General features: G+C 36.4%; 1 protein-coding gene and 1 long non-coding RNA gene across 13 annotated transcripts in view; one reads left to right on the top strand and one right to left on the bottom strand.

Annotated features, from left to right (window-relative positions):
- epha7 (eph receptor A7) overlaps window positions 1-21,870 on the top strand; it is a 150,571-nt gene that overhangs the window by 43,524 nt on the left and 85,177 nt on the right. For all 10 annotated transcript variants that reach the window (XR_015517793.1, XM_087297369.1, XM_087297370.1 and 7 more), the window contains 1 exon segment: window positions 7,417-7,752. Coding sequence is in view for 9 of the 10 variants with exons in the window: in XM_087297369.1 (XP_087153495.1) it covers window positions 7,417-7,752 (336 nt within the window). In the remaining variant the exon portion in view is untranslated.
- Window positions 1,869-4,756, bottom strand: LOC147839186 (uncharacterized). 3 transcript variants are annotated; one of them, XR_015518410.1, is made up of 5 exons: window positions 4,629-4,756; window positions 3,795-3,911; window positions 3,662-3,703; window positions 3,251-3,337; window positions 1,869-2,865 (listed from the first exon to the last, which is right to left on the bottom strand). It is a non-coding gene; the product is annotated as an uncharacterized LOC147839186 (long non-coding RNA). The 3 variants fall into 3 exon arrangements; XR_015518412.1 differs by lacking the exon at window positions 4,629-4,756 and having other exon boundaries at window positions 3,207-3,337; XR_015518411.2 differs by lacking the exon at window positions 4,629-4,756 and having other exon boundaries at window positions 2,726-2,865; window positions 3,808-3,885.

The following is a 21,870-nucleotide window of genomic DNA, read 5'->3' as shown; positions in this document are numbered from 1 at the left end:
CCAAAAACAAAAACAGCCTGTTTAAAATTCCTACTGTAAGACAGAAACCACTGGCAGACAATAGTTGTTCCACAAACATTTCTCAACTCTTATTAAACGCTCACCAGTTGCTCGGTTGTCAATAACCCCTCTCGAGAGCCTGCCAGTCATCTTCCCTATGGAACCGATTGAAAACGCCCTCTCAGCTCCACACCAGTGGACACGTACGGCTCTGTTTCACTCAGAGGTACAAAAATCGAACCTCTCCAAAACGGCAAACCCCATGATGCAAGACCATCACAAAGACACGTTCTAATAAAAGAGATATTGAACAGGCCGCAGTGCCGTTATAAAAACATTAGGGTGATAAAAGCAAGGGCTCGGTGGTTGGATAAAAGTAGCAAAGTATAAATCATTGCTTTATGAGACGCGCCAGATTCCTTGGCACTGGCGGGGATTAGGGGATGATGGGTTGTTTTCCACTGTGGTCATCCGTCTGTGAGCTGGTTATTGTAGGCTGAGCGGGATTCTCCGTTGTTGCTATTGTCAGGGCGATAACTCACTCATGATCTGACTCTTAAATGCTGGAAGTGACTCAGACTCCTTGTCTTCTATGGCTTAGACTTCTTGTCACCCTGACAGACAAAAAAGAATATATTGGGTTTTGCCAATTTGATCACCTCATTTCTTTCCACAGCTTGGTAATGCTACTGTGAAGATGAGCACCCAGTAGAAGAACAGTGGTATTATCTTTTAATGGTTTTCTACCTCTAAACAGTATCTTGTTGTCCATTATTCCATTGTTTTGCTGCCACATCTCTAGTCCTCTTTGCCCTTGGCAAGGCTCAAGTTCAACTCCCCGGCATTTTTAAGCAAAACATCTCTATGTATTTGGGTTACAGTGTAATTTTAGGCCTGTGCAATATATATTGCTTCAGGATTGACTTTGCAATGTGTGCTCCTGCAATAGTCATATCAAATGATGTGAACAGGCAGAACAGTTAGAAATTCAGATAACACTTTAGTTTAAGTAACAATTCACACTGGATTACTATGATTATTACCTGTCTATTTTTAGGATATTAACTGTTTATTAGCACTTATAAAGTATGATCTTATTCAACATTCCTAATCCTTCCCAATACCTAACTATTAAAAAGTAGCTTTTTAGTACTTTATTGATCTAAAAGTTTTAGTTAACGCACTGTTAATGGTTTGTAAATAGTGTGAATTGCATATTAAAATAAAGTATGACCAACGTGAAAGTGTTTTGTAGATTAATTGCAAAGTTTAATAGCAGATTGTCAATTGCATGTTGTTTTTTATGGGATCGTTTACCCTAAAATGAAAATGTACTCACTGTTTACTCATCCTCACTTGGCATCGAACCTATATGAGTTTTCTTTTTCTGTTAAACACAAAATATACTTGAAAGAATGTAAGTCAATGGTTACTAATTTCCAATTTTTAGACTCTTTAGTGTTCAACTGAAAAAAAGAAAGTCAAACAGGTTTGTGACAAGTGAAGGATAAGAAAGCGATGACACAATTGTCAGTTTTGGGTGTACTATCTCTTCAAGAGCTGTTTCTGCAAAATAAAGTGAGTTTAAAGCATTCAGGCACACTGTTAGACATTTCAAAGGGTTTTTACAGTAACTTACTGGCAACACTGTTGCCAGTAAGTTACTGTATTTTAGATTTACAGTATACAACTGTAAATCCGTTTACAGCATGTTACTGTAGTGTCTGAAAATGGTTAACTACTGTAAAAACCTAAGTTAACAGTTAGCTACTGTAAACCTTTTAATTTTGTCCTAAATATTTTATTAATATAATTTTATTAATATTATTTTAATACTATAGACCCAAAAAAGACACAATTACAAAATATTAACAAAATAAACACTCTTTATTTAAAACATTGGAGATGCTTAAAACAAGCTTAAAAATGTGTAAAAACATTACATTTCAATCATTCAAAATATTTTATTTTAAGAAAAAAAAACATTGAAAATGACAAAGCACATTAACATACATGTACAAAACTAATTTAAGTGTCTGACCTGCATATTGTTGAGAAAAAAAAACCCAATTGTACTAAGTACTACTGACATAAAACCAGACACAATTACAAAATATTCCATTCTTTAAAACATTAATAATGCTTAAAGCATTTAAGGAAAATGTGTGAAAATTACATTAAGCAATAAAATCAACACATTAAAAATAAATAAATCACACAAAGCACTAGAACATACATGTACAATAAAAATTTAAACTTCTGAATTGCATATTGTTGGAAAAATAAATATTTGTAACTATTAGCCGACTCAGAAACAACACAACTTTAAAATATTACTAATTCTGGTGTCAAATGCTCAACAAGGTCTGAATTCACATGTTCAAATGCAATTCATCTTTATTTCTATTGCACTTTTACAATGTAGATCAATGATGTCAAAGCAGCTTAACATAGAAGTTCTTGTAAATTGAAGCTGCTTCAGTCCAGTTTTCAGAATTGAAGCAGTAAATGTCACTGCTGAAAGTCCAAACACTGAAGAGCAAATCCACCGATCCACCAATCGTAGCCAAGTGATCCAGTGGCGACAGTGGCATGGAAGAAACTTCACCAACTGACGAAAGTGTAGAATAAAATCCCTTGAGAGATACCAGGCTCAGTTGGGCACGACCAGTTCTCCTCTAGCCAAACTTGTGCAAGGCCGCAGTCTAGGCATCGGAGGCTTGAAAGTTCACCAGCGGGTGGTCAGGCTGGCCCATTGGATCAATGCGGAAACTCATTGATCACGTGTGTCTTTTAGGATTCACTCCTCCATGACCACCACAGCATCTGGTCAGGATTTGGCCCAGTCCAGGATTATGAAGAACTCTGGATAAGGACAAACAGACTAACATAAGCATAGAAGAAGCTTGTTTAAAAAAAAATAAATCATATACTGGTTAATTATTTTGAAGCATGGCAGCTAGGTTGGGGTAGTTTTCAGCTGGTACTGAGCAACTGGCTCCTGCTCATAACCTGCTCACTACCATGTTTAAAAGAGAACTAACCAGAATGTCCTGTTTATTTTTTTCCCTAACAAGGTTTTACAAAAACATTGTAGCATTTGTGATGGGTTGATTCACTGCAGGACAGATTAGACTATTTGTTTTATGTATTCCTAATAAACTAAAACTGACTGAATACTGATAAAACTATTGAGAGTGTCTCACCTAATCCAAGTTCTCAGTTAGCTGGTGAAAGAAGGATAACTCACTGTTGTTCATGGTTGTCATTCTCTTCAGTACTTCTCCTGCTATCTTCTGGCTCACTCTGGTTGTTGCTGTGCATTTTGTTTCATCCTCTGGAATTATTTATACAAAAAATTGTATTATTTTATTTATTACAAAATATTTAGGCAACATGAAATGGGGAAAAAGACATTTAATACATAGACAAATGCATGTATCCCAATACTAATTATTGTATTTTGAAATGTCTGACCCATGACAGACCTCAATCTGCTCAAAAATATTATAAACAAAGATGAAAAAAAAAAACCTACTAAATGGTTTAATAAAAAAGGGAAAACGATTTTTTTTATTTATCTAGCAACTAAACATGTGACACATTTTGTATTAAAAGTAACGTTAATATATTGAGAAACAAATAGATGTACAGTACTTACTGTTGTATGAGGTCCAGTTTGCACAGGCAGGCTCCCAGTATTCTATATTGAGACCATAAAAAAGCCAAAAATACAGATAAGAATACCATGCTACAATCCACAACCACCACACAACTTTTTTTTATTTGTTTACCTTGGTTGCTTACTGGTCTTGCTTATTTTTTAAGCATAAGGCTGTGCTGATCAAGATGTTCCTCCGAAATGCTGTTTGTTTTTTCAGACAAAACCTGCTGCTGTGCCAGTGCCATATCTAAACAGAAAAAAATATAATGGTAACAAGTATATTAAACCAAATGTCAAGAGTTGTGATAAAAAAATAATTAGCAAACAATAAATAGCAAAAAGGTGGTTATTAGCATAATGCATAGAGGTAAAATTGGTTTTATATTAACAGATTCAGACTTCCCCCTTAATAATTTAATTTCATAAAAGTATTATTTGCAAACTCTAAATAGCGAAATCATTTTAGCAGCTAATGACTATCAAAGTACAACATGCTCACGGTCAAATAAACAGTGTTAATGTTGATTTCAAGTCATACTGGCATGCTAATTCTGATCGAATATTCAAAGTAACATGGTAAACAGTATAGAGTCTTCTAAATGAACGAATGTGCGAATATAAAACCAACTTTACCTCTATGCATATTGTAACGTTATAGATTTACGTTAGCGTTCTTATAGGTTACGTCGCGATGTTATTTTCTCAAGCTAACGTTATAAGTTACTCTAAACCAGAGAAAAATAAGTTCACAACATCTAATATATATAGTATAAATCAATATAAGTTAAACGTTGCACGTTAAAATGAGTTTGAGTCCAATTCAGTATAAACTTAGCTCAGTTTAGCTAACAGTTAACATTACCATTTTAAGATCACTTCAGCCAATGTTGCCGAGCAAACAAATGCTAATAGAGGTGCTCAAATCAATGTCGAGTGTTGTCAGCACAGACAGACGCGCTTTTACCTGGATTATTTGTTAGGCTGTTTCTCAATTCCAAGAACGCAGAGAATGGACTTGCGTTCTTGTAGAGTGCGGTCTTGCCAGGTGTCCTCGGAAGAACGAACTCAGGAGACCGCGAGGGCAGAGAACGCGTCCTTTGAGAAATGGGATGCTGCGTTCTTCCTGATGGTCATGTGACCTTTACGCGTTTTAAATGGAAATTATTTAAATATTACAGCACTCAAAGAACGATTTATTGTTTCCCCCCTCTTCAAAATATATACTTTGCATAAAAACATTATAAATATACTCTGCACAATATAAATAAAACAAATTTTAATACGAATTTCATCAAACAAACACCCTTAATGTGTTTATTCCTTTATTAAGATATTCATGTTAATGTTTACTTTCACCGTTTCATTTAGGGAAACTCCTGAGGTAAATAAGTGATATCTCTGAACTTTAATAATAAATCTAAATAAAATGCTGCGCTTCCCACCTCCAGTCGCAATGAATTCTGGGACTTCCAGAGCGAGCTCGCTGCTGAAGTCTGCATCGCTACGTCCTCGATATCAAGAACACATCCGGGAAGTTTCACGCGTCCTCCGTACTTGCGGTCTTGAGTATCGGAACTGAACTTAGGCAGCTGATGATGACGTTTCACGAGAACACGAGGACGCAAGACCGCTGAAGAACGCATATTGAGAAACAGCCTTGGTCTTTCATTCATATTCTTCTGGGGGAAAACACTCTCTGCCGGACCGTTGTCTCGTGCTAAGTGTCCTCCAAAACTGTCTGCATACCTCTGGTTCCCTCCTAAACCAAAACCCGCTGCAACACCGGTTCCTATGTAAATAAATAAAAAGATATGACGAGAACAATGGCTAATAGTCATAAACAGTCTTATTTAAAGTAATAGTAGTGTTAATGTAATAAATTAAATAAAGGTAACATCTTAATAGATGATATATTTCTCAAATGGGCGAAATAACGCCAAGCCAGAGAAAATAATAATAGCCAACTTTATACTTTACTTTGTTCTATTCTCGTCCACAAAACATTCTGTAAAATGAAACACTGCCTCAGCTTACCAGAGTAAAGTTTGTTAAATCCAGTATGTTCTTCAGGCACACTAATAAATTGTCCTCCAGAATTGCTCCAGGGTCCTCAGGCAAAATGTGGTGCAGAGTAGTCGAATCGCCGCAAGGTGGCGTTAAAGCAGTTGTGGAAAATACAGTGTAATACACGAATTTTTACAAATACAGTACATCGCTGTATATGTTGTTCGACGTCACACTAAATTCCCATAATGCAACGGTAAATACAGTTATTTACCGTAAAAGGAATTTGCAGTATTACACTGGGTAAAATACAGTAAATAACTGTGTAATTTACAGAAATGTCTAACAGTGCAGGCAAAAAGAAACAATACATTTTTAGCTTTGACAAAAATTAACTATATTTAATTTATACAATGAGGACCACGCAGTGTGATTTTACACTTAATTATTCAATTTCTTATCTAAATCTGCAGAAAAAAACATAAAGCATTGCACTGTTTATTTCTTTTAAACCTTTGTTCTATTTGTATTTACCCATGCTTGTAATTTGTGTATTTTCTTCAGATGTACTCCACAAAATCACTCCAATCAATCTGAAATGATGAATTCTTTTCAAATAGAGCTTTTCAAGTCATCTAGTGAAATTTACATATACAGTTGAAGTCAGAATTATTAATCTTCCTGAAATATTAGCCCCCCTATATATATTTTCCCCATGGAAAGAAGATTTTTCTGACACATTTTTAAACATAATATTTTTAATAATTCATTTCTAAAAACTGGTTACTTTTATCTTTGCCATGATGACTGTACATACTATTATACTAGATATTTTTCGATTAACTAGTTTAATTAGTTTATGGGGCAAGTAAGGGTAATTAGGCAAATCATTGTATAACAGTGGTTTGTTCTGTAGACTATTCAAAAATAGTGCTTTAAGGGGCAAATAATATTGAACTTAAATTGGTGTTAAAAACTAAATCTGCTTTTATTCTAGCTAAAATAAAACAAATATGACTTTCTCCAGAAGAAAAAAATATATATAATAGGAAATACTGTAAAAAATCCTTGCTCTGTTCAACATAATTTGGGGAGGGCTATTATTTAGACCTCCACTGTATATATCGGAGGGGGAAAAAAAACACTATGTCAGTTTTTTTTTTTTTTTTTTTGCTTGAACTGCATGTCAAGATTTGCAAAAGGGTTAGGGCAGGGGTCACCACTCTTTTGGAAACTGAGAGCTACTTCTTGGGTATCGTTTAATGTGAAGGGCTACCAGTTTGATACACACTTCCTAATAACAAACTTGCTCAATTATTATTAATAATTAATGATATTCATCTTTGTGAAGACACTGATCATGTTAATGATTTCTCACAATAGTTGTCAACAATGATTGGAAAAAAATACATATCAATATGCAACACATAATTTGTCTGAAATTGTTTTTAAAGTTTTTTAAATGTATAACTTAATGTCATTTTCAATTTTACACCAATGCAAGTGTGATTTAAAAAGAATAGCTACAAAAAACATTAGATGCAGCTTACTGGTATGTGGTGCTATGATAAGCTAATTTCATAACAGGCCCACGGGCAACTCATGTAATCCTCGCAGGCTATGTTGGTGACCCCTGGGTTGGGGTTACAGTTTTAGGAATTCTTAGATTTCCATAATGCTTTCTCATTTGAAGCACACATAACAAATTCACATTTTACATAGCATCTCTTCTTGTTTTCTCCCTACAGGGCCACCATCAGCTCCTCAGAATCTGCTTTATAATATCAACCACACCACCGTCAGCCTGGAGTGGACCCCACCAGCCGACACAGGCGGGCGAAACGACGTGACATACCGGATTATATGCCGCCGCTGCACTTGGGAGCCCGAGGAGTGCTTTCCTTGCGGGAGCAACGTTGGCTACTCACCGCAGCAGAGTGGATTAACGGACACCTACGTCACCATCACCGACCTGTTGGCTCACGCAAACTACACCTTCGAGGTCGAGGCTGTGAACGGCGTGTCTGACCTCAGCCGAACCCAACGCCTATTTGCAGCTGTCAGCATCGCAACCAGCCAAGCAGGTAAGACTTCAATTGGTTATTTGATGGCACAACCAAATCTGCATTTTAAATATGAATTCTGTCGGATAGGTAGAATGGATGTGGGTTTATTTTGTTATTGTTGCTTGGATTGTTTCGACACTCTACTTGAGCCTGTATCATTTCCAACATGCTGTATTTACTGCCTTTGGGATGATTTAACAAATTATCTGGCAGCCATTTTCCTGCAGTTCATAATTTGTGGTTTGGAGGCAGCGATACTGCGGTGAACAGCAACAGATGATAAATAATAGAAGTCACGCACAAGAATACCTCTCTCGTTTCCCCTTTTGGTTTGTATTGTCTGCCAGAAGAGCCGCCACCTTTAAATATCACTTACAGTCGCCATGGTTGACATTTCCACAAGACTCTTTGTTGAATTCATGATAAATGATATGAGCTTTCACTTTATCCCCTGAAATTAAATGGGTGGCAAATGCTTGCGTTGGTGCTGAAGTCATGGCCGCAAACATTATTAGCTCGACGAGTGGTTGCCTGTCTTTGGCTCTGTTTCTCTCACGCTCTCTCCTTCTCCCGGGAGTTGGCCATAATTTAAGAGCTGTTTCCGAGACTGCACATGCTAGAGAAATGCATGTTTTATAATGAACTTTTTTTTTTTAAATGGATCTGCAAAACAAGATTTCTTTTTCATGCCCAAGCATCCATGAAATACAATTTGCTTTTAGATGCATACTGGTTCTGGTCATTAACAAGAGGTTAGTAGACAGTGATAGCTTAGTGCAGTGCTTCAGAGACTAAAGTGGAGACTGCAGTGTTGTTGTATGTGCAAACAAACACTCAAATATTTGTACATTTTTCGTAAGTGTTTTTTATGAGTTTCATGTCTGGAAAAGTGATCCCATCATATGTGATGTGTTAATCAATGCTAATCAATAACTAAAGACAGTATATATGCAGTATACTATATGTTTTGTAAATAAAGCATATACTGTACATAGTCTTTTATTATATATTTAATAATAAAAATAATCACCATCATCATAATGTAGACATGTTGATCAGGTTAATTTATAAATATTTTTTCTTTATATATGTACCATTTCTTAAAATATAAACCTTGTTATATACTGTAAACTTGCAGACATTTTTGTTCACATCCACATCCAACAGATGTTTTGATATAATGTTAGCATATACTTTTTATGTGAATTTATGTTTTGAGATTTTACTGAAAATGTCACATCCATAATGCTAGAATTGCTAAACCTAAGTGTTATAAGTTATAAAACTTATAAAGTTTAAAAGTTATAAGTAATAAAAGTTATAAACTACAGTTATAAAACAGTTATTATATAGTGCAATAACATTTCACAATTTTACATTTCGTTCTTTAATTTTCATGAAATAAATGCAGCCTTGGTCAGCAGAAGTTTATTTTAAAACATTTAAAAATCTTACTAAAACACTTAAAAAAATAATTATAAAAAAAAAAGTCGGTGCTAGTAGCCTAGTGGTACTGCGCGCTGATATATAACACCGACGTGCTCATGGTGACCCAAGTTCGATCCCTGGCTTGAGGTCCTTTGCTGATTCTTCCCCTCTCTCTGCTCCCAATGCTTTCCTGTCTGAATTATCAAAATAAAGGTGAAAAACCCTTAAAGAAATAATTATAAAAATCTTACTGACACCAAACTTTTGACCGGTGAAATGTATATATATATATATATATATATATATATATATATATATATATATATATATATATATATATATATATATATATATATATATATATGCATACATAATACATTTAAAATCTGAATTCATAACCCCCCTAAAAATTTCACAGTTAGTCTTATAATATTTGTTTCTTCTGAAGAAAATCTCTTAAAAGCTTTTAATTAAAAAAATAAAAGAAAAGAAATTGAGTTCGAAATTTAAAGCCCCTTTAAGCTATGTTTTTTGATTGTCTACAGAACAAACCATCGTTATACAATAACTTGCCTACCTACCCTAACCTGCCTAGTTAACCTAATTAACCTAGTTAAGCCTGTATCTAGAATATCTATAAATATCTATTAAAATATTATTTACTGTCATCATGGCAAAGATAAAATAAATCAGTTATTAGAAATTAGTTATTAAAACTATTATGTTTATAAATGTGTTAAAGAAATCTCTCTGTTAAACATATTTTGGGGAAAAAAAAATAAACAGGGGGCTAATACTTTAGGGGGTTTAATAATTCTATTACGGATAGGGAGAATCAACTGTATAAATTTTTATTGGAGAAGTTTATTTTTTAATTAGAATTGTTCTCTCATTTTATACATTATCAAAGTAACTATATATTTTTTTATTGAGATACTAAGTGACTCTTTAAAACAGACCTTTTTGTCTACTGCATTGTGCCTCGAAACTCCTGCTTCCTGCTCCATTATGTTGCACTCAGTTTAGCTGTTTTTGAATACCTGAACATGTTTTATGTAAACATCGCCTAAGAAATGCAAAAAAAGTTATTTCATGTAGACCAATTAGTCATCGGGCCATTCAGGAAAACTCACAGACTCGTTGCTTCTGACAGTGTGCAGTTTTTGTTCATCCCTGGTGTTTTCCCACCTGCATTCAAAACTCAAGCTCTCATTTGCATTCTTGTTGTTTTTATGGTTGCCAAACAAAACAAGGTCAGTGACAGGATAATACGAGCTCACGCATGCACATGTTCACAGAGAGATGAGGAAAGACACACAGAGGGAGAGGCGATAATGACCAGCGGCCAGTAAAATGAGGGAGGGGAGAGAGGATGATGTATGTTTCATGACAGGGATCGTGACAGAGACACTCGCTGGAGTAAGGAGCCACAAGGACACGCGGACACCTTGGTAGGTTAGAGAGAGAGAGAGGAATGAGAGATAAGGGACAGAGAGAGAGCGAGGGAAAAGACCCTTGTCTCGAAGTGAGAGTCGTGCGTAATTATGTCTGGCATACTGACAACAGACAATTACACCAGCCACCCTGGGCAATATTTAGTCATTAGTTATTGTCAGATTGAGAAAATATATTAGTAAAGCCCTGTTTTCTGTAGTGGTGCTATTACCGGTTTCATTTTTCTTGTCTTTCAAAAATAAAAGAGTAGGTCATTGAGATATAAAAAACAAATTAAATTGAGAGCAAAAAATAAATAAATAAGTAAAAATAATGGCCACATTTTAAAATATAATGTTTAATGTTTGTTAATATATTTACTAACATGAACTAAAAACGAACAATACTTGTAGAGCTTTTATTAATCGTAATTGAACATTTACTAATGCAGTATTAACGTATAAAGTGTTTAACATTATGCACTGTTAACAAGAACTAGCAATGAACAACTTAATTTTTTTATTACCTTTAACAAAGTTGAATGAATACTGTAGTAAATGTGTTGCATATTGTTTGTTCATATTTGAAAGTACATGAACTAAAATTAACTAAACTTTACTTGAATATTATTATAAAGCAAAATATTTGAGTGGTAATAGATTCTAGCTTCCACGATCAACAGTCTCTAGTCATTTAGTTACAGTAGGTTGACTACTTTTAAATTTTGGATTTTCAACTACAAAATTTTAAACACATTATATACTTTTAAAATATTTTAAATACATTTTTAAACATATGAATTTATCTTCTATAATGTACATATGCCTGAAAATAAATGTTTATTTTCCCCCCAATTTCTGTTTATAGGAGAGATTTCTTCAACACATTTCTAAACATAATAGTTTTAATAACTTATTTCTAATAACTAATTTATTTTATCTTTGCCATGATGACAGTAAATAATATTTTACTAGATATTTTTCACGACAATTCTATACAGCATTAAGTGACATTTAAAGACTTAACTAGGTTAATTAGGTTAACTAGGTAGGTTAGGGTAATTAGGCAAGTTGTTGTATAGCAATGGTTTATTCTGTAGACTATCGAAAAAATAAATAGCATAAAGGGGCTAATAATTTTGATCTCAAAATGTAAAAAAAAATAAATAAATAAAAACTGCTTTTTTCTTGTCAAAAAACAAGACTTTCTCCAGATTAAAAAAATATTATCAGACATTACTGTGAAAATTTCCCTGCTCTATCAAACATAATTTGGCAAATATTAAAAAATAAATAAAAAAGGGGGGTTCTGATTTTAACTGTGTGTATGATTCAAGTTCCCAAAATTAATATTCTGTCAAATCCCCACATTCTGTTAAAAAATCATTAACACATGTGTATATATTTAAAAGAAAAAAACTATAATGAAATCTGATAGATTTCTGTATCCCAGAAAATCTACTCATTAAAACAAAAGCAAAAAGAAATTAAAATAAATAAATATAATAATAATAATAATAATATAATAAAATAATAAAAAAAAGGAAAAACATGAAAAGTTTAAATGCAAATACCTCTAAATGCCGTTTGATATTTTATTTTTAAAATGAGCATTTTTCTCTGACTCCTGTGTGTAGGCTCAGAAATGTAACTTTTATATTGACAAATAAGTTATTTTCATTGCCTTTAAAGTGATATACTTGAACATTAACATGGGAGGCTAAGAAAAAGGCACATTTTAGGAGAACATTTCAGATGGCATTTAGATGATTTCGTATCTAAACTCTATATATGTAATTATTGATCAAAAACATTGATCAGTGAACACAAAAAGACACTCAACCATACCAATTTGTCACAAACCTCATTGGTTTTTGTAGAAGTTCAAACTCATTGGTTCTTACAGACGCTCAAAGTGATGATTTGACATGCAAGAATCAACCTCATTGGTTCTCATGTGTTAAACAAGCATGCATTAGCTTGTTATCAATCTGAATACTTTAGGTATTGTTAGCTGATTAAAAGATTAAAGTACACAATTAAGTTGCTCAATTTATATAAATGCATTTAAAAAAATCTTTTTTATGAATATTTTGTTTTCCTAGAGATGGGTTGCAGCTGGAAGGGCATCCGCTGCGTAAAAACGTGCTGGATAAGTTGGCGGTTCATTCCGCTGTGGCGACCACTGATTAATAAAGGGACTAAGCCGAAAAAAAAATGGATGTATGAATGAATGAATGAATGAACATTTTGTGTGCATAGACTTTTAATATAGGTACACAACTCCCTCAAATTTGTGTTAAGCTTGTTCAAATGACAGCTTAATTCTTACAGGTTCTGAATGACATGAGGGTCAGTAAATGATGCCAGAATTTGGTTGGGGCAAACTAACCCCTAAAATCTTTAATAATTAAACACCTTTAAAATAATTATATCTTTAATAATTAAGCTCAGGCTTCATTTGAATACAACAGGCTCACTGTGATGGTGAACCGATAGGACCCCAGCACAATCAGCTCCTTGTTTAGAGTCGAGATGGAAAATTTTAACCCTATCAGTGCATGCTCAATTCTCTGCTCGCCGAAGCCTTACAGGCGCAATTTTACCCCTGGGTTACCACTGCAATGGATGACTACCTCATAATGGGTGAGAATGGAGCTTCCTGAAACAATAAGCTGTCGGCCGGTCAGACAGAGCAGGACACTCATTAACACTGATGACTTTATCATGGCCTTTAGAGTGAACTGAAAGGCATCTTTGAAGCTCTGTCCAACTCTTATTAACCTGGGGGAGACACCAGCAAGTGTAGGAGAGGAAGGAAAGAACAGGAGCATTTGGGGTGAGGAGAATGAATTAAAATTGATCTAATGTACGTTAATGATTATCTTTGTTCAAGATTGATCAGTGCATATTATTCCAAAATCGAAACCATCTCAATTGAATCAGTCTCACCGACACTATTAAAATCTTTTAAAGTTCCGGTTAAGCATGATTTCTTTTTAAAAGGAAATTAATATTTTCATTCAGCAAGCTCTTATTAGATCTGAAAAAAATCTAATAATCTATCTAAAAAAAATAAAATAAAAAATAAAGGCTTATTTTAGAACTCTCTCTTGAGTTAAACAATTGAGTTTTACAATGTTTGAATCTATTCAGCCAATCTCTTTGTCCGGTGGGAACATGCTTAGCTTAGCTCATCATTGGGGATGTACTATTCTGGCTAAAATGAGAGTCACAATTTATTTAGCTTAAAATCAAGATCACGATTTTCTCACAATTCTGTAGATGTAAAATAAAGTTTAATATGAGTTGGCTATTATTATTTTTCAAACATTTACAACCGTCTTTATGCTTCTCTACTGACCTTAAAAATTATAATTAACTGAATCGTAAAAATGCTAAATTAAGATTGTGTAGGGTCAAATCGAGATCACAATCTTTTTTTCGATTAATCATGCAGCCTTACTCATCATAGATCATTGAACTGCATTAGACCATTAGCATCTCGCTAAAAAATGACGCATTTCAATAAATTCCCGATTTAAAACTTCTCTTCTGTAGTTACATTGTGCACTAAGAGTGATGGAAAATGAAAGGATGCTATTTTCTAGGCTGTTATGACAAGTAGCTACTGTATATTCTCATTCTGAGGAACTTTACTGGCTGCAGTAAGCACAGTGAAAACAAGCAGCGTCTGTAAATCAATATAACCAACGTGACCATGCAACCATTGAAACCTTTGTGAGAGAGACCTAGAGTTACCTAGCTGCAGACATTTTTTCAGGCACTTCATAACCTCATTGAACCTGCACCATGATACACCGCCACAGATAATGGTCTAATCCAATTTAATAACCTATGTTAGGCTAAGCTGAATGTGAAAAAACACCCACCAGACCAAGAGATTGGTTAAATGGATTCAAAAAGTGTTTAAAGGAAACCTATTATACCCCCTTTTCAAGAATTAAGATAATTTTTTTTTCCAGAATGTGTCTGTAAAGTTTTAGCTCAAAACACCCATCAGATTATGTATTATAGCTTTCAGAACATTAGAATTTCCTGCTCTGAACACAATGTAGCTGTTTTTGTGGCTTGTGCCTTTAATGCTAGTTCTCCTTGCCCACCATTCCCACGTGCCTGTCAGTGTGCCTGTCCGCCTTGGCTGCATCAGATAAACAGCACAGTGACAGACATGAAGGAAGCAGATCTCATGTAACGTTTGTGAGAAATACTACAGTAAGAACTTTCCCAATTATTATTTGATAAATTTGTTGGGAAGTTGCAAAGATGAGTCATACACAATGTTGTTACAAAGTTCACACGCACACACAGACATGCACACAGCGGGGACACACACAGTGCGCGAGTGTTTAACTTTGTAATCAAATGTGACAGGATACCAGGATACACGTTAATATCCACTGCTTTATTGATATCTGTTATGTTAATGTTCAAAATAAACCTGATTTAACGTCCATAATCCGAGATTAAAGCATCTTCTTTTTGTACTGAGATGCGGCTGTGGTGATAGAGTAAAGATGGTAAAAACGCTGTAATTCATTACAAACATGCACAATTAAAAAAAAAAAATTAAACTTGTAAAACTCATTCTTGATCACATTTGATGGTGATTGAGAGAGCTGAACAGATCTTTTAATTCTAGTTGCTTACACACGTTACTACAGAGACATGATAATACGTGGCTGATAATTACAGCTGTGAACCTACACTGGTCTCACAGTTCGGTTTGGTTACCATTATCATGCCATCGATTCGGTTCAATTCGATATCTTGGTGTATCACGGTGCATTGACGATGCTTTCCATACAATGTTTTATATTTTCTTCACAGCAGCAATTCTTGTATTAAAATGTAAAAATATGTTTATATACTATTTATAATACAGTTTTGTCCTTTAATACAAACAATCAGATATCTAAACTATACCTATAAACAACACAAGCATTTATAGCAAATAATATAAACAAATATAAGTGTCCCGCTTGCTTTCTGATCCTTGTCTACCAAGTTCTCTTACATCCCATTTGATGGGTCACACGCTCAACAGAAAGGACTGCGATTGGCTCTTGCGCGCTGCGCTCTTCACAGATGAGTGATGCTGATAAACGGCAGCGGCGATCACAGCTGGTTTATGATAGACACGGTGTAGAAAACTCTGCAGACACGCGCTCGTGTCTGTATCCAGAAGTATTACTGTAACAGCTGAGAGGAGAGGAAAAGTCACGCCAGCAGGTCAAATGGGCCACAGTGTGTGTGTGAGAGAGAGAGAAATGGAATTTACTTTCATTCTCTCAATCGCAGTGAAATAGGGGCTTCTGCTGCAAGTGTCAGTAAAAGACTGTCCAGAAAACACACACGCAGTGAAAATGTGCATAGTTTCTGCGTTTTTATGTAGTTGAAGCGCTGTAAATAATCGCGCTGGCCTCACTCACCATAGTATAGCATATAGCGCATATGAGATAAATGACATCACTACATAATAACCGGTTATGATTATTAATGAACCGATACCGAATTGTCCGCGTCTGCATTGCGGTGCACTGAAGAAACAATTAATTTTGACACCCCTGTCAATCAATTCGGTGGACGGAGAAACCACACTCCGTTATGTTGTGGTGGGCCTCAAAATGGTGGATTTGGATCCTATTTAAACATCAGGACATTTAAAAAAAAATAATTACTGTCTTTATATCACCTCAATATGACTGTGGACACACTATACCTACACACATGCCCAAACAGGTTACAAAAGATGATTTTCATTATAGGTTAACTTGTTAAATGAGCAGATCTTTTTAATTGAGTGTTCCTTTAAATTGATTTAAAGTAAGCAGAAAATACTTTCCTTGAGCTGTACAAGTTTGTAACCGCAAAAGGCTGAGTAACTGATTACAGCATTTTCATTGTAGGGTGAACTATCCCTTTAAAGGCAGTAAAGCACCAAAGGAATACGAGGCAGAGAGAAAAAAAAAAAACGAGAGATGCATGAAAGGAGGGGGAATAAGACGCTCTCGTTGCTTGTCTCCATCTGCATGAGAATAAGTCGGCGCTTCAGGCATCAAGCGTAGGAGTACAAGCGGAAAGAAGAGCAGACAGCAAAGGTGCTGAGCCTGAATTCAGAAGGCTATGCATCTGATGAGGAATTCAGGAATTCTGTCTTTAATTGTGCTTGCACTACTGAGCGACACAATAAGCATCAAAAAAGAGAGAGGGATGTGGCCGTATGACAGAGGGGCTACTCAAAGTACTTATTGTTCCTCCAAAGCCTAATTACTTCCTGGCTCTCCATGAAATGGGTTTAAATAGTAACTGCTTCTATATCAGCAGGTTCATCATCATCATTTTTTCCCTCCATTGACGCTCTTTGCACCTCACTGCAGGTGATTGTGAATTCTCTCTCTCTCTTTAATGACATTTTTCCCTCGTTTTAGAGGACTGCATGGGAAGTTTGTGAAGAGCATTTCAATCAGCATTCTATTGTCACTTGACATCTCTGTAGAGATGGCCTCGGATGCTTCTCTTTTTCTTTCCCTCTCTCTCTCTTCATCCCTCTTTGTGTCTGTCTAAACAACACCCATTGTTCTTCCCAGTGCTCTTGAGCAGAAATAGCTCAAAGAATAACGATTAATATTTATTCAGGAGAGTCCTTCTGTGGAGAACAGTGTGGAATCAGACACAGCACAGCCCTTTCCGTGCTGCAGAATTCAGCAGCCAGATGTGAGACGTGTGTTTTAGATGCAAACAGCATGCGCGTTAAACAGAATCAAAGCGAGGGAGGGTGAGAAGCTGTGGAAATGGATTTTTAATGCTTAGGTTACATGTCAGAAGAGCATGATGTGCATGTTGCCCGCTGATAGCTGCCTCTGACTGCGGCCCACTCTGGCTAGCATGTTGCAAAGTGTTGCAAAGTTGTTTAAGTGTTTGAAGCACATTAACCCTGTACTCCGCCACGCTGCTCTTATCTTCTGCTTTAGAGAGGAAATGGCTTAAATAAGAAATTATATTCGTTGAGGCACATAGATTGCCTACAAAGCCTATTTTTCCCAATGCTGCTAGATTCTGCTTGGGCTATTTGCTCTCATCTCTCAAGGAGAATTGCTTTGTAGAGCACCACCGAATGAGTATTGTACTTTGATCTTGAGAATCTTAGTGTTTTTAGTAGCGAGACTGAAGTAAATAACAGACAATGTTCTCTAGAGTTCAGGTCACATTAGCAAACACTGTTTTGTCACTCCTTTAAAGTCGGCATGAAATGGAAAATGCGATTATCTTTTTTTCCCTATTCTAACACATTTATGAATAAAAAAAGAGTCTTGGGCAGGATCTGATTTTGTCCACTTGGAACTGATTGGATCTGTCATTTCATGATTTGTATAATCTCATGTGAGTAACAGATTAATGTCTCGCTTTTACAGATTTACTTGCTAATGTTTGGTACATTAATGTTTCTGATAACAGATTATAGATGTGCATGGATTAAAATTATGTACGCAGACGAATAATTGAAAATAAATGCTGTAATATTCTATAAATGTGTGAATTTTAACTTTATGGTGCCATTAAACGAAGCTTATATTGTGTAAACCACCCCATCTCTCATGGGAGACTTGAGAGGTGGATACACTAACAAAGGTAATACAAACCTGCAGTTTCTAGCATCACAGTGAGATTAACTACTGACTTTTATTATGCTAGCTGACTTAAATCTTACTCTAATCAGGGTCATGGCACCAGTGTAAGACCTTTGTACCTTAGAAGTATACTTACCCAAGTGGGGATGCACTGATTTTTATCGGCTAAAAACAGGCAAAAATATTAACTGGCTTCAGTTGTCAGCCAAGTTCATCCTGACTTAAAGGTTTAGCCTAGATTTTTTATTTCAGCACATTCTTACACCCTACAAATGTGCAGCATTTGAACCAGCATCTCCACCTGAAAGGTGGCTGTGCTAGCAAAAAAACTCTAAAGACAGGGACCTCCAGCATCTGTCACAAGTGCACCTCTCGAAGTCATGACAGTGAGGTTCTTACACAGCTCTTACTGGCTGACCTTAGTTACACTCAACTTCCTAAATCTCATTTTCATCTGTGTCAGCACCAATGTGACCCCTTGGGTTGTACCTGGCTCATGTATGAGCTTAATCTGAACTAGCATCTCCAGAGTAAGACACAAGCACATAACAGAGCCCAAAAATCCAGAGCCTCTTACATCGGTCGCTAGTGTACCTCTTCAGGCCATGGAAGTGAGGATCACTTTCACAGCTTTTACTAGCTTCATCACACAAACCATCTTAAACCTCACTCACAATCTTGTTCATGGCAATACTACTGCAATCCCTTGTATTCTACCCCTCCAAGGAATATGCAGGATTTGAACCAGCATCTTCAAAATGGAGTTCACTACCACCCAGCATCTGTCTCTAGTGTACCAACTGAAGTCAGGGTGTGAGGGGAGTCCTAAATCACACTTTCATATCTGTAAGCATGAACGTGACCTCTTTGGTTGTACCTGCCAAATGAACTAGCATCTCCAGGAAAGGAGACAAACACAAGTAACAATGCGCTAAAGTCCACATTCTCTAACATTAGTGCGCCTCTTAAGGGCAGGGAAGTGAATTTACTTGCAGAGCTCTAGCTCGATTACACTCAGAGAATCCAAGCCTGCCTGTTTTCTTGTGCAGAATGCTCAATCGCCGGCTAAATGTGTTGCGCCAAGCATTATAAAGTGCGAAAAAGCATTCTCATGCCCCAGACTGAAAGATGATCCTTGCAGCACTTCTCCTGTAATTAATACGGCCACTTTTTCGACACGTTATCACTGCAAAATTGATCCTGTTCAATACCCCTGAGAAGAATCACACTTTGGGGAACAATAAGGCCATTGATTGATCTCTGCAAAATCCTAATCTGTGGCAGGGGTGTTAAACAGAATGGATTGATTGATTCCCGGGATTCCCAGTCGGCCAGTGCTAGGTGGTGTAATTTTCTAGTTAAGCGGATCCCTCAAGCCTCTTTTGTAGCATTTGTATGCCGTTTTATGTTACCTGAGAGGCCTTTCTCTTTCTCTCCCTTGCTACACTCTCTCTCTCTCTCTCTCTTTCTGTCTTCCCTCTTTTGGTAATTCCATCTGTGGTAATTTGATAAGAGCTGGACCAGTCACTACAATTCAACAGCTGTGGTTAAATCGCTGGTGGTCCGGCTCACAGTGGCCTCGGTGGCCTTACTCTGGGCACTTAACCTGTGGCATTGTGCAGAATGCCTCACGATTCGTCCGTCACCCAATCCGTCAGCAATGAATAATTTTCATGGAAGGTGCACTTTAATTACTTTCCCATTTAAATGGCATTGCGGCGGTCTATCTAGGTCATTAATCTCAGTGAGGATCCTGTTGCAAGCCTTTTATTGCTGGCAAACGAAGCCCCCCAAATCCCCCCAGAATCTTCTTTGCTTCGCTGACTGCAGACTCCCAGCAGCCACTGCTTCAGTGTGTCCTTCTGAACTGGCCGCTGTGTCACGAAAGTGAGAGAGACAGATACAGAGAAAAAGAAAGAGAGATCTACACTTGTCTCTCAGCATGAGCGAGGGGATGAAAAGAAAGTTTGCCAACCGCCTTAAAAAAAACCGTTGGATTGAGTGGGAGCAGGACTTTTTTTTGGAATCACAGTTGGCTGTTCAGAGATTTGCCAGATTAACCTAACTACTACTACTATTTCACAACAGTTTTATCTTGGGTTTAGGGCTTGAAATTGTTTTTTTGCATGTTTAACTTCATTCTATTCTTCTAAATCTAATGTTCAGACTCCCCTTCCTCCACCCTCTCGCTCTAAAACTCATCTTTTCTCTCTGTCAGAAGAGTGGATACCAACTCGTTCAATTATTTAGATTCCTGTGAGGCAGCAACAAAGTTTTCAGACAAAGTTCTACCCCCCCTCCGCCTCTTCTCTCTCCCTGGCTTTTGACATCAAATGCATCGTCTCTCTCTTAGCAAACTTTCCAAAGATGCTTTCCAAATTAGCATCAATCTTTTTTCGAGTTCCAGGTGCCTACCATGCATAACAAGTTGGACGCTTTAGTTTGCTTGTAATTGTCACCACCTTCTGAACTCTCCAAGCCTTTCCACCTGAACGTCCTCAGACATGCCGTCAACATAGACATATAAATTGGAAAATGAAATTGTCACATAATTCTGGTGGCGACTGCAATGGGGGGTTGTTAACGGTCAGTTCAAACTGACAGGCATTAATTGAACATTCTCACAGAGGCTTTGAGAATACTGTTTTAGCTCACAGTGATTCTGATAAAGAGGTTATGAGGGTATTTTAAACCCATATGCAGTCATTTACATTAGCCACTTCTCTATAGAGATGTAATACAATAGATGATGTGCTTTTATTAATTCGAAAGGGTCACAATAAACAAACGTGCGACTACATTTCTGCTCGTTATTGTTTAATTTAGTTATTTCATTCTAAATGTGCATTTTTTTAAAAAATGCAGTTAAAACACATGCTCATACTGACAGTCTCCAAAAGCATAAACACATTAGTCGAAAATAGAAATAGGTTTCTGGTAAAAATAAATTAACAATTATTTAAGTTCTTAAACATTCTATTTTTCAAAACATTTCCTTCGGCGTAAGGCTGGCTTTTGAGTCGAATGATTGCCGCGACCTTCGGTGCATGCCTTGTGCAAGCTGTGCATTTATACTTCTGCGTGCTGTTTGTGTTGCTCTGCAATAACACTTCCGTAACGCTAACTGGCTGTGGGTTTTTAATGTTGCTCTGTGTCGAGTTTTTGGTGTTTTATTTTTATTTTTTTAACACTACCCTAATGTACAAGTAGCTCAAACTCGTTAATTCTAAGGCGGGAACTGGCGGATGTGCAACAACTTTAATCGTAAGAAAACACAAAACAAATGTTTCTATCTGGAGCTCCTTCACATGACTTGACACTTATAAACACTCGCTCCAACGGGTTCGTCAGCTCTCACCCCCGCCCACACTCATCAGCGCTACCAAGCGGACCAATCACAGAGCTTGTGGTATGTGTCATTGGGACATGTAGTTAAATTTTTTGAGAGGTGTTTGTCAGCGATGACAACGGTGAGAGGTGTGCGACCGTGCGAAGGCTGCGCCGGACTATACGAAGGCTCTTGACGCAGAAGTATAAATCAGCCTTTAGTCCTTTTATTCATCAGGGCTCGCCACAGCGGAACTACCAACTTTTCCAGCATACGTTTTACACAGCGGATGCCC

The sequence above is a fragment of the Danio rerio genome, chromosome 20, assembly GCF_052040795.2.
Source record: "Danio rerio strain M-AB ecotype USA chromosome 20, GRCz13ab, whole genome shotgun sequence".
Classification (NCBI taxonomy): domain Eukaryota; kingdom Metazoa; phylum Chordata; class Actinopteri; order Cypriniformes; family Danionidae; genus Danio; species Danio rerio.
The sequence above is the reverse complement of the archived record's forward strand: the minus strand, read 5'-3'. Positions and strand labels throughout refer to the sequence as shown.